Source organism: Brienomyrus brachyistius, unplaced genomic scaffold (assembly GCF_023856365.1).
Source record: "Brienomyrus brachyistius isolate T26 unplaced genomic scaffold, BBRACH_0.4 scaffold75, whole genome shotgun sequence".
Lineage (NCBI taxonomy): Eukaryota > Metazoa > Chordata > Actinopteri > Osteoglossiformes > Mormyridae > Brienomyrus > Brienomyrus brachyistius.
The window spans coordinates 881,334-894,490 of record NW_026042350.1 but is presented as its reverse complement, the minus strand read 5'-3'; the positions used below and the strand labels follow the sequence as shown (position 1 = coordinate 894,490).

General features: G+C 43.7%; 1 protein-coding gene across 5 annotated transcripts in view; it reads left to right on the top strand.

Moving 5' to 3' along the window:
- The window catches only part of asic2 (acid-sensing (proton-gated) ion channel 2), a 217,803-nt gene extending 206,289 nt beyond the window's left edge, over nt 1-11,514 (top strand). For 4 of the 5 annotated variants that reach the window (XM_049003176.1, XM_049003174.1, XM_049003175.1 and 1 more), the window contains 6 exons: nt 1,587-1,643; nt 5,238-5,391; nt 7,174-7,265; nt 7,505-7,584; nt 8,345-8,413; nt 8,505-11,514. In XM_049003176.1, coding sequence (XP_048859133.1) covers nt 1,587-1,643; nt 5,238-5,391; nt 7,174-7,265; nt 7,505-7,584; nt 8,345-8,413; nt 8,505-8,606 — 554 coding nt within the window. In that variant the 3' untranslated portion in view covers nt 8,607-11,514. Of the gene's footprint in view, nt 1-1,586; nt 1,644-5,237; nt 5,392-7,173; nt 7,266-7,504; nt 7,585-8,344; nt 8,414-8,504 lie in introns of those variants that run through there. The other variant, XM_049003178.1, reaches the window with a different exon arrangement.
- The last annotated feature ends 1,643 nt before the right edge of the window (nt 11,515-13,157 follow it).

Below are 13,157 nucleotides of genomic sequence, written 5' to 3'. Positions count from 1 at the left end.
GAACTTTTGGCTTCAAAAATACTCCCAGTGAATTGTATATTCCAACTCGCGGATAACCAAAACCGCAAACGTCAGATTAATGAATGTGAAGGGGTTCACTGTATATCCCTACTTTGAATAGTCTAAGTATAACAAATTACCTGTTGTTTTCAAATGTAGCGGCTTCAGTGAACAGCTCATCAGAAGTCACATGACCGTATCCTTCCCACAGTAGGTCTGTGTCGGCTAAATTAGCGGTAGCTCTAACGTACCATTTAAATAACCATTTTACTGCTCATAGTTATTAGTGATGAAGTGCATTTATTAGCAACAGTAGGTGGGGAATTAAAATGAATGGCCTGTTTTCCACATTTGATTGGTACAGTTGAGTATGGTTTTTGGTCCTATTAATCTCCCTTTTTCTGGTCTCTCTTTCATAGGCGTGTGAAGGGACAGATGAATAATTGCGGGATTAAGCAAATTAACTTTGCAGTGTGTTGGGAAAAAAATGAAAATCCCAGACGTACGATTCCATAGCGATGTTCCCCGTTACCACGGCAGCGCTGGAGAGGCCGATGGGGTTTTGTCTTAATGACTGCAATTAACAAACAATGTGATTAAAGTTTAATGACGTGGCTTTCAACCACTCGCCATCATTATTATTAAGGAAATCTCTCTAGACGTTACTCTTGCTCCTGAGAGGCACGATCAATTCATGCTCGATCGATACTAAACGGGTTAGATTGGAGGTTATTCTTACCATTTCCACTCGCCTACTGCCCCTTGTTTAGCAGGAAGAATGGTTGCGTTTGAGTACTTTAGCCTGATTAGGAAGCCTTCGCTCTAATTGGGCCCGTCTGTGATTAATGCTTGAAATGCGGATCAGGTGACGTCATCGTTTTTTTTTAACAGGCCGTAGTATCACAGAACACTGCACAGATCCACTGGCTACATGCTTAACCTGCTTTCGTGGGCTGACCTGGTTCCTGTGAGGAGAAATGTCAGATCTCCACTGAAGGAGAAAGAGAGATATATTGTACCGGGCTAGCAGTCAGGATGGAGTGGCATTGTGGAATCGCGCTTCAAACTGGCCAGTCTATTAGGCAGTTTGCCAACAAGCTGGAGAGTTTGATATAGATGTGAGCTATGTGAAACAACAGACTCTTTTGGGTTTCACTCCCCCAAAAAAATCTCTATAGGAACACTTTTGTCTTGCTTCAGGAAGTAGAAAGTTTGTTTTCGGTCCTAATAAACACAGCTTTATTAAGTTTTACTTCCAATGCTGAACATCATGAAAAAGTTAGTAAAATACACGTAGTCTTTGCAGGTGATACTGAGGAAGTACATATACCTCTGTGCCACCCATCTGACCGACGAGCTGTACTCTGCTGGTAATCTTCTGGTACTTGGTGCCATTGGGCGACACAAAGTCAACGTGAAGAACATAATCCACTTCTCCCTCCACCCCCAACACATATTCAGCAGACGTAGATGACTCTGAAGTCTCCATGTTGTAAAGCCCCGTGTGATACCAGTCAGCGCCCCCCCCCCCCCCGCCCCAAGGCGAACCAGGTGGAAACTTTCAAACCGTCTTCTTCTATCTACAGGAGATTCTCCGTTCTGCACTCCTGAGCAGTACAAGGAATGCGCAGAGCCAGCGCTGGGTGAGTCCAGCCGCCGGCGTAAGGTCCACCGTCACTGGTTTCAGTAAAATGGGCAGATAACAGGCCCAAGACGTCTCGTCTCTCTGTGTTTGCCTGCTTCAGCATTGCTGCCGTTTCTCCGGAAAATGCATGAGCTTTTCTCACTGGTTCTTACCGCCGTCTGAGGCCCTGGCAGATCTACAGCTCACAGAATCCACATTAACTGCACGTCTGCAAGTCGCCGGGGCTGTATACGCTTATCCCGAGACCTGAAATTGCTTTCATTGAAAGAATCATGAGGTGTATGAGGTCCCTCCAACAGCTTAATATATTTTTTATCAAGCACCTTGGAGCAGCATCACAACAATCCCTGGCATAATTAGCCAGCTGGCCAGGGAAATGCATTTTGGATGCAATATTGTAAATGAGCTGCTGATGCGTCGATTACACTATGAAATCAATATCGATTTGGCAAAAGAAAGAAAATGAATGGTTCTATCCAGCAGGGGGATGTATGGAATGTTGGATACAAACCAAATTCCTTGCATTTCCTGATTCAATATATGCTAAGGAAAAACTCCATCGACAGCCTGTAACCTCCCATGCTCCATCATTGTCCCGCCCACATCCCGGCTGATTGGCTGTTGACTCTGTTATTATTTACCATTCCACATGCATCGCCCAACCTCTCCCGGAGACAGAGATTCAAAAAACATGTTGCTGACGCTCTCTCCCAGCGGGCGGCGGGCGGCCCACCACAGTCCATGCATGAGAAACAGCCACCCCCCCCCCCATTCCCCCAGGACTTATTTTGTCCCTTGTGAATTTTTGTTTTTCCACCTTTCTACCCGTCGCAGGCGGCCTAACGTGGACATTAACAATTTATGGTCAAGTGAGTGCGGCTCCTCTAGTCTGTATTCATTACCGCGTTGTTAAGGTTGGCCGGTTCCTTTGCCTTAAAGCTTCCTGGATGCTCATGAAAGTCAGATTAGACCGGGATCAGAGCATTTATTTGCATCCATGTCCTTTATTCCAAACGGCTTCCCTTGGGCTGCAGCGATAAGTCCTCCTCGTTGTCAAATTAACGTGTGGATTTAGGCCCCCGCTGGGCAAATCTTGCAGTGGGTCCTCCCCCCCCCCCCACCCCCACCCACCCCTCTTCGACTACGGAGTGTGGTTTTGGCGGAGCACCTCCAAACAAGCATAGTCCTCATTTACCTCTCACCGCTGGTTAGCTTCGGGTCTCCATAAAGCCTCGATACATCCGGCAGCTGTGTAGCTATGGAAATTTCACAATGCATTTCTTGTACTGGTTATGCTCAAATATCGCTAGCCTGCAGGCGAATGAATTGATTAAGCCGTACAATGAAGCGAAGCGCTCTCCGAAATGTGCCAGATAGCAGGGGGTGGGTAATGTAGTGTTTCAGGATGGGGATTCGTAACCCAGAGATAGCTGGCTGAGGTCTAAAGAAGGGTTTTGCTTAGATATCCTTTGGCAAAACGCCTAACCTTAATATATCCAGCTGTTTAAATTGATTTTTTCTTGCATCAAAATTGCCTAAAAATGCATTTGGCTGCCTGCGGATAATGGTTATCTGCCTCCCCACTGATCGCGAACTGGAGTGCAGTGAAAGGCGCTGTGAGTTCATTACAGCTGCCAGTGCCGATCCCTGCCCCTCACAGGAGCAGGATTATCATTCATGTTTAACCACAAGGGGCACCAAAACCCAAATACCCGGCAGATTCAGGAAACACCCCAAGAGAGTAAATCTGGAATCAAAGCACAGTTAGACTTTGCAGGAGGTGGACAAGCTGACCTTCAAAATTGAAAATTGAATATTTTGCAATGTAGAGACATACACAGTCCTGAAATTTATTTCTGTAGAATGATACCATCAGTAATACAAAATAAGCGAATGGTTTCTGTTTGGCTTTAGTTTGTTGTGTCGTTTGCCCTGCAGGTTCTACGATCCCGGCCTTGTCGTTTTATATGCTGGTTTATCATCCTCAGTCCCCCTATGGAACGAAAAAAATCTTTCAGCGATAGTGTCAACCTTTCATCATCGGCCAAATGTCGGTCCCGAGAGCTGATGTGGCTTCGGCCGTAGCAGACGAGCACCACGGGGGGCAGTAAGGACAAGGGCAATTACTGTTTATCAGCAGGCAGCTTTGCATATCACTGGACTCAGCCGCAGAGATGAATACACGTGCACTTCTTCACGGGGGCTAACAGTAGGGAAAGCCTCAAACGCCTAAAGTCTACCAGTGCTATCTTATATCACCCAGATGCAGCTGAAAATGCCCTCAGTGTGTGGTCCTGTTTGAATAACGACAGCATTTAATGACCTCACCACCGTAAGGTATATCGCTTACAAACTAGCTAAGAAGTTACAGTAATCTTCTTAACCATTCAGCTTGTCTTTTGCCTCTGGTTTTTATTAGCCAAACGTGGATCCAATTTGGGGGGGGGGGTCTAACCTAGCCAGCAAAGGACACAAGTCAGGCAACATCCTAGACAGAATGCCAGAATGACCAAAACAACATTTTAACAATGTCCTGCATGCTGTTTTTGAGATTCGGACAGCCTGAATGGACATTTCAATGATTTGACACTCTGAAAAGCTACATGAGGATTGCCATAGCGATGGTTGCTATGACAAGGTCAAATTTCAGTCAATTTATAAGACATTCTTTTGTGAACAGAAGCATAAACCAATTACTGTTCTGACATACGGCAGTCTGAATTTTTCGGCGCATAGTTGGTCAACTAACTGTAAACAACGGGAAAAGGTGCTTCACAATCTTAAAGAGAATAGCCATTTCCCTCTCCCGATACCAGAATATCTAATAACTGAGATAAGGGAAACTGAAAGAGCAAACATGCCTCTGATACGCTTATGCAGAGATAATCGCCATCTCTTCTTAGGAAGTAGACGCCTGTGGTACGGAGAGGTCACTTCAAGCCTAATGTCAGATCATTCGAACGGAGAGTCACCCAGCGATAAGCGGCCGATGAGGAAGCAGCCCAGCTATCAGCAAATTAGGCAGGATTGTCTGTGTGGAATATCTGATGGATTTACAAAGGAGGGAGGGGTGGGTACTGTGAGCTTTTTAGACGCTGATGCTGCCTTGGGAGTGATCAATCATACCTCATCTCATTTTAAAGCTACATTTAACAGAGGGATCTAGTTTTATCTGATCAATTACCACATTTTAGCTTGTTTTTCCAGTATCGAAATACAGTTGTTTTCCGATCGGTTTTACAGTATTACAAATATCACCATATCTGATGCAATGAGAAACGTTCCATTATCGGCTTAGTCTTCATTATTTATTTTTTTATTATAGTAGGCAATAAAGGCGATTAAAATGGATGTGTTTCTTAGTTGGAGGGACATGATTAATGTATAGTATCTGCAAGGGGAAGTCGCCAAAGTTAACCAAAGCCGACTGGGTGAAAGTATAGAAACCCTTAAAGCAGCCGTCAACATACTTAAGAAGCGTCGTTTTTTTTTCAACGGAAATCACCAATGTATGGGTGGGAGGGGTGGGGGGGTATCTCCAGTTATCTTCCTCTTCCTGCCCTAATTTCTCGTTGGCTTGGACGCTTCTCAGCGACCCTCTCCGAGAAGGAGAACATCAACTGCATCTGTCGAACCCCATGTAACTTGACCCGGTACAACAAGGAGCTGTCCATGGTGAAGATCCCCAGCAAGACATCGGCCAGGTACCTGGAGAAGCGCTTCAACAAGTCGGAGAAGTACATCACGTGAGTGCCGCCGCTTTGTCTGATTGTTTCATTAATAATAATTAAGATCATTATTCTGTTTGAAGTATAATTTCCAGTCACGGGTCCGTTGGATAATATATTGCTCTATAATGTCAAAAAATGATTAGCTAGAATTTGACTTTTTCCTTCATTGACATGATCAAAATTAATCCTATAATACGAAATTAATAATCCGAGTTATGTGTGACTTCCTAAAAATTTCTCGACCATTTTGCTAGCAAGGTGTGGTCATGTTTAATAAAGAAATTATCTCCGACCCTTATCAAAATGCGCCTGACAGCTGAACTGTAAATTATGGTGATGCGGTTTCGCAGAAATGCTTCATAAATTGTTCTGATTTTTTTTTTTAATGATGCGGTTCTTGGGTGTAGGTTTAATAATATGCAAATTTTGGGTAATAGCTTTATATAGAGGTGTTGTGAATGGGCTTCCTTTGCCTGTCCAGAAGTGTCATTGTTCCTCTTCGGATAATTATTTCGCACATGTGCAGAATTGCTGGAAGTGCCAGCGGCATCGTGTCACTAACGTCATATCGCCGTTCCGCTAAGTACGAGGGTCTGCGCTTCGGCTTTCTAACAGGGAAGGAAATGGACAGCTGATAGCTCCGGATAATTGATTTCCTGCATGCCGGGAGACCCATCAGATCGGCTGACAGAAGATCTCCACCTTTTAATCGGCCCGTCTCCCTCATTTAGCGAAGCAGCCCCAAAGCGCAGCGCTGTCTCTCGCTCAGACCTGTAGCCCTGTCCAGATATAAGCGTCTTGTATTTTAATATACATAGACCAGTATTGATTTTTAAATACTGGGCAAATTGCAGTTTAGCCTCATTTGATGGGCTCTGGAGTTACTTCAGACCTGGCTTTGGCGACTTTATTGGATGTGAGAACGCATGAATTATTGCACAAGAGAGGCTATTAAGGCAGGAATGTATTTAGCTATGACTTAATGTATGGACTCCACAATACAACAGCATGGATCTCATTGTACATCTATGTGTCTTGTTCTCAAGTCCCCTTTACCATGCAGCCTTGTTCATTCCCTTTATGATGCAGACTTGGATGTCCCCCATAATGTCCCCCCATAATACCATCCCCCCCCCACCCCACCCCCCCCTGAGCCTCCTTTGCTCCAGACTGCAGAGACCTTTAATCTGATTTTAATCTGTCCTTCTCTAAGCTTGTCTAATTCCTGGGTCGACTCTCACTCTCTCTTGAAATTAAGTGATGTTTTATTTGCCCGTGTGCAGCGGTAACCCGAAATGCTTAACGGCCTCGCTCAAGGGCCCGCCAGCGATAAGACTATTCAGACTTGAACCGATGACCTTCTGATCACAAGCACAGAGGCCTAAATCGCCGAGGCCCCCTCCCTTTATGAAGTATGACGGTATCGATTCACCGCTGACGGTCTTAATAGTAACTGTGACAATCAAAAAAATATGTATTTGAGATCATCGAGAACATGCTGAGCAAAAAGGTCCTTGTGGCTCAAGTGGCCTTAGTTGGACATTTTTTCCCCATAAATATAATTATCGTACACACCTGCACTCCTGCTATAAAACATCCTATTTGACCTAAGAAGCTGATGTTCCAGCTGCAGCTCACTGGGCTCCAGTTTTTCAGTGAGACATCTGGCAGTGTAACACTCACTGGCACCGTGAACAGTTGGCTGTTTGCCCGGGCGCCTAGCAAGCCCTCTAATGCGGGCCGCCTTCTGTGTAAAATACCTCGTAACATGTTCCCCTGCCCTTCCTTGTTCTTCAGGGACAACATCCTGGTCCTGGATGTGTTTTTTGAGGCCTTGAACTATGAGACCATAGAACAGAAAAAGGCCTACGAAGTTGCCAGCTTGCTCGGTAAGATTGGTGGGGGGGCAATTGTAGGATTTTTTTTTTTTAAAGCGGAACAGGCATAAAAACAGCCATCATTCTTACAAAGGGGCCAACCTTATCATTAGCCAATGGTATGTTTTAAATCAGTGAGTGACTGGGGAGAGGCATACCAGGAGCCACGCCCCCTAGAGGCGAGTTTGGATATTTTTCTTTGTGGCTTTGTGGACAGCGAGGTGATGTGCTGGTTAATGCTGTCTTGTCAGGTGACATCGGGGGACAGATGGGACTGTTTATCGGCGCCAGCATCCTCACCATCCTGGAGCTCTTCGACTACGCGTACGAGGTCAGAAATCGGCCAGGTGATATAGGGAATAAAACAGACTGTCAGATGAAGGCGTGGAAGGGAGCAAGAATATCAGTTTTCCCCTGGGGGGGGGGGGTGCCCTACTCCTAGCCGATTTTTCTGCTCGGACATCAAATGTACACTGACGGATCTTTGCCTCCAATACACCAAAATGCAAAGAAAGGCTATGAAGGAAACCTTTTTCATTTTTAATAAAATAGGCTCAGAGTTTAAAGTTCCCTTTGACTGAAACTTCAAGTGCGGCTGCTGTATCAACAACTTTCAAAACTACTTTTAAAGAAGAATACTATATTTTTCGAAAGAAAAAATTATATACATACATATACAAGGTTGGGCTGAAATTCGGCTCAGCTGTAGCTTGGGATTAGTTCTCTTAAAACATTTTTAGTTTTAAAGTTTATAATCATACCAATGATTTAAGAATGGGGTGAGTTTATAGTGAGGCAGCAAAACAAAATATGTCAATATAAGAACATAAGAACATAAGAACTATACAAACGAGAGGAGGCCATTCGGCCCATCAAGCTCGCTTGGGGAGAACTAAACTTTTTAATACAAATATTTAATATAAATATTTATATTTATATTATATTAATATATAAGAATTTCAATATATATCGTACATAATCGTCAATATAGTGGTTAGTTCTGCCATGGTATCATAATCAAGTATGGTCATGTGATTGCGTCCTTCCAACTGCTCGTACAACTTGTCACCTGCTCTGTTCTTTACCGTCAGGTAATAAAGGACAGATTGTTGGACATGTTGAGCCGGGAGGAAGAGGAAGGCAGCCGGGGCGAGGATGTGGTAAGATAAAACCTGCTATTTACATAATTCTTTAAAAAAAATGTAAATTCCGGAATTTAGATTAGCAAATCTGTTTGTCTTTATGCAACAGAGCACTTGTGACCCTATGGTGAACCATTCGGAAGCAATCAGCCACACAGTCAGCGTGCCGCTGCAGACCGCACTGGGGACACTGGAGGAGATCGCCTGCTAACAGCGTCAAGGGCTGCGTCTAGACTCCTCAGCCCTGGCCCCGTTACCCTGGAGACGGGGGACAGCAGGGCACGCATGCCAGGCACTGAAGAGACACAATGGCATACAGGAGGCACGACAGACTTGGGGACCAAGTTGGTGCCAAATTTATTTTTTGTGTGTGTCCCTTTTCGACGTTCAGCACAAATGGGGACTGGGGACTTGTCTCCTCCAGTCTGCTGCCCTGCTGGTGATGGAGTGAAGGGAACATTCTGCTCCTCCGCTCATCCCCCCCCCCAACTGTGACTCATCCTGGACACTACCAAAATCGGGATGGGGGGAGGGAGGGACGCAATCTGTACAGACGTTTTTGTGTATACGAGTCACCTGTGCCGTTTGACACAGTTCACAGCCTACTGCCAGATGTACATCGTAAACTGTCCGACATGCATGTCCGTGGTTTGGATACTGTTTTTACTGATGCCATGACTCTTGTGTTGCTTATTTTGCACTGTTCCCCCCCCCCATGACAGTATAGCGACCCAAGTGAGGTATGCTAGGCTTTTGGGAAGCAGGTGGATCTGCAGGGGGGAGAGCAGCAGTCTGTCAATATCCCATCACAAGCAGCTTTCCGTGTTAATTAAATGGCGTGTGCCGTGAGCTTCACGTGTCGTTCAGAACTTATACTTGTTTCTAGTCACGGAGTTTCGTTGACCGTCAACGGCGTCCGCGCCGCCATGAGATCCACAGCTGAAGGAACACCGGATGGAGCCTCAAGGGTATGGAGGTAGGGTGAGTGTGAACAAGCCGCAACAACAGAGGTCAGCGTTGGCCAGTGGGGTGACAACCTCCTCTGAACGGCACCTACACACCAGAGGCTGTAGTTGAGCTTTTAATAACCGCCTCCCTTTCCAAGCTCCACAACTAAACATACATCTGCTCCCACACGAGCTAGATAATCACCAAAAAGGCAGTAGCATGTCCATTTTGTTCTAGCACATTCACAGCATACTAATTATTTTTCTGGAAATTTCCATTTACTGCATCCCATTTATTCTTCCTTTTAACCTGACGTAAATATTTCTTCATCGTGCTTCTATCTGAGTATTTATAAGGCGATGGTGAACTGTTCTGAAACGAGGACTAACGTGGATTGCTAAAACACACACCAAGCTGCCACCCGGTACTTTGTGCTTGCATGGTGGAGAGGTCGGCATGCAGATGCAGTCCCCAATCCTGGGATTAAGGAACCCTGACTTTACAGAGTATAAACACATTGGTTCGGTTTTACTTCTATTAAAACAGTGGTTTTATATAATCAGGGAAAGCAGGCAGTCAACAGAAAGGGCCCGACAAAGCATTTAAGCCGATACAAATGAGAACGTTTCCCACATCATATAGAGCCCACAGGTTAGTTTGATCGATCGGCAAATGTGCAATATTTTCATTTCTCCATAAATATAAATAAAGATAAATATCAGGAGTAATACACAGAATACTAAGAATAGTTATTGTAGATTTTCTCTTCCTGCAGATCATTGGTTTAACGAAAAAAATATAATAATATAAAAAAAACCAAACCAGAGGTGTGGCTCTAGGCAGCCAACAGTAGCCAGGTCAAGGGTCAACAAATACGATCAGCTAGCTAATTCAGGGTGACTGTACATCGTTTTTTCCCATACTTGTTCTCTTTTCTGGGACAAAAATATGCCTGAAATGTCCATGATTTTACTTTGTTTCATGCTGACAGTGAGAATGCCGTGTGCGTATTTGTGTTGCCTCTCTTTGCGTTCTGTCGACACCGTCCTCTTTTGCAAAGCAAAATATCGTCATGCTAGCTGACTTTAGCTAGCCAACAACTGAAACCTGACCTTATAGTTAATTAGTTTGTTCCTGTGAGTGGGGGGAAGACAGTTTGATAGAACTTTTAGCTATTTCCCACTTATGTGTACTATTGACGCAGTACATATACATGGGAGAGTAGACCTTTCGTTGGTGTGGACCATCCATACTGTTTGCATCTAGGTCACTGGGCGGACTGAAGGTGACTCACTGTTGAAGCAGAACCACAAAACTGTAGAAGGAGATGATGCCAGTCGGTGAAGTGCTGAGTGTCAACGCCCTCACCAGTTATAAGTGTTATATAAAAAAAAGGTACATCTTTTTTTAGTTAGAAGCTGGTGCCAGGAGCAGGAAAATTCAATACGTTAGAATTTCCGGGATTGATTCCTTTTCCATTTACTATAAGACTGCACCATTAAACTATACCGAAGACACTCGAAATGTTTGGTAACGATAACGATGATTCATAGTTTAATATCAGGCTAACATCTAGAGGCTAAACTCAATGTAAAATTAATGATCTCCTCTGTTTCAGCACCTCATCGAAGTTCATTAAAACCAGATATCAGACCTTCATCTTATCAGGATTATGCTCACGCGTGTGATAAATAGTCCCCCAACTCGTAGCCTGAACATTATAAGTCTGGGTTTTCATGGCCTTGCAATTAGCAAGTCGTTGAAGGAACTATGTCGTGTAACAACTGTTCATGTCATTAGGATACCCGCATGCCTATTGGCTGACAATTTATGGAGGAAACTGTAAAACGCTACATAGCAGTTTCAATTTCATTTTCCCTATGGTTAGTGTAACTGGCCAATTAACTTTTTAGAGTGTAAACAATCTAATAAATATATTTTCCTGTAACTTACCTGCAGCTTTGGCCAAGCAATGTGATGGGGATTCTTTACCGTTGACGCTGTCATGTTATTTAAGAAGAAAACTGGATAGATCCGGGCACTGCCCCCACATCTCGCCCTCGTTTCCTTCTCAGCGTGATCGCTGCCGCTCCAGATCAGTAATTGGGCTGTTTCTCCCTGTCAGTGTTTTCTCACTGTACAAACATGTTAATAAATGCACATATCAAGTAGTTCTTGTGTGTCTTTCCATTGTCATGTGCAACACTTTGCCTGGACTTCTCAGATTGTTACCGGCAATTAAAAATTTCAAACAACAAAAATAATGCCGTGTAACCAAAAGGGAAAAGAAATCGGGTGCAATTTTGATTTGTTGAAGTGGTAGGTGTAGATATCCCAGCCTTCAAGTCATGTGGGAAAAATCGTAAATACGAGATGGGAGTACGTGAACGTCACTATAAAGTTGTATTTACCAATGGGAAACTCATTGGAACAATCATGGAAGAGGCAATGGATAGCTCCATCGTGAAAGGCAAATTATTTTGAAAGTAGTAAATTTTATGTGGCGTGTCATTGAAATACTCTGAATTGTTGAGGAGTTTGTTATTAAATGCGGTACTGGGGAAAAAATAGTCAGCTACCACACTAGGTCAGCTGTCAGCTACCTGCTGTTCAAGCGAGGGATTGTGAAAAGGTCAATTAAGGCTACAAATGTATTTAGGCTTTGGAGGAGCGAAAAGAAGTTGTTGCTTTCTTATCTCCTCCATTTTGCTCCGACTTGAACAAGCGTCATGTCGTAATTATGATTTTCCAGCTCTCTAGTCGGATCTTCCGAGTAGGACTTGAAGGCAGCTTATGTTCAACCGATTAAGTAGCTTTCTGACAGCTGCAATTAATTTTAAGAAATAAAAGGGGTGGAGCTCAGGGCCTGAATGTGACATAGTGGATCATTAGGTTAGCCATGGTCACTAAATACGGCATCTAATGCAACCTCCTACTTATCTCTTGTGTCCAGATTTGACGGTAACATATCTTACATGCTGGGGATTTAAATGCCACCATACTATTTACAACCATCAAATTCTCCATTTACATTTATTTCTCTTGAACACAAATCTGAAAAAAATCACCAAAATATGGCTCAATTCGTAACACTTATAGAACAACAGGTATGGGGGTTTCGAAATCAACCCTAAACCAAACACTTGCACTAAGCCCAATAGCAATTCTAATCCTAGATCTAATTTTACCCTAACCCTAAGCCAAAGTCTAGCTCCAAACCTGATTGGAATCCTAACTCTAGGTCTAACCCTAAACCTAATCCTAACCCTAACTCTAGCTCTAACCCTAAACCTAATCCTAACCCTAACTCTAGCTCTAACCCTAAGCCTAGGCTTGGACATAGACTTCAGTCTAAGTCTGATTCTAAGTCAAAGCCTAAAGCTGACTGTAAGTGGAGGTCTACGCCTATGCCTAACACTAAACCTAGGCTTGGACATAGACTTAGGTCTGATTTAAAAAGCTTAACTCAAATCCAAAGCCTAAATATCACTTTAGAAAAGTTCAGTTATCGTAAATATACAGTGCTCACAGAAAATCTTTGGACGCTTAGTTCTGTAAAATGTTCCAAATTTAACGGTTTCATAACAAATGTCCATCGTCAAGCAATGTTTCTCCTTGACACAACTGGTAACACGTAAGCACTAAAACAGGGGTGGGAGGGGCATCAACACCAACCTTAAACCTCCCACTAGCACTAAGTCTAATAGCACATATCTGCACACGTTCTCCACACAGACCGTTTCTTTTTATTAAATCTCATATTTTTGACTGACTCATTCAGTCCTCTTTTTCCCGTTTTGCCATTAATTGTAGT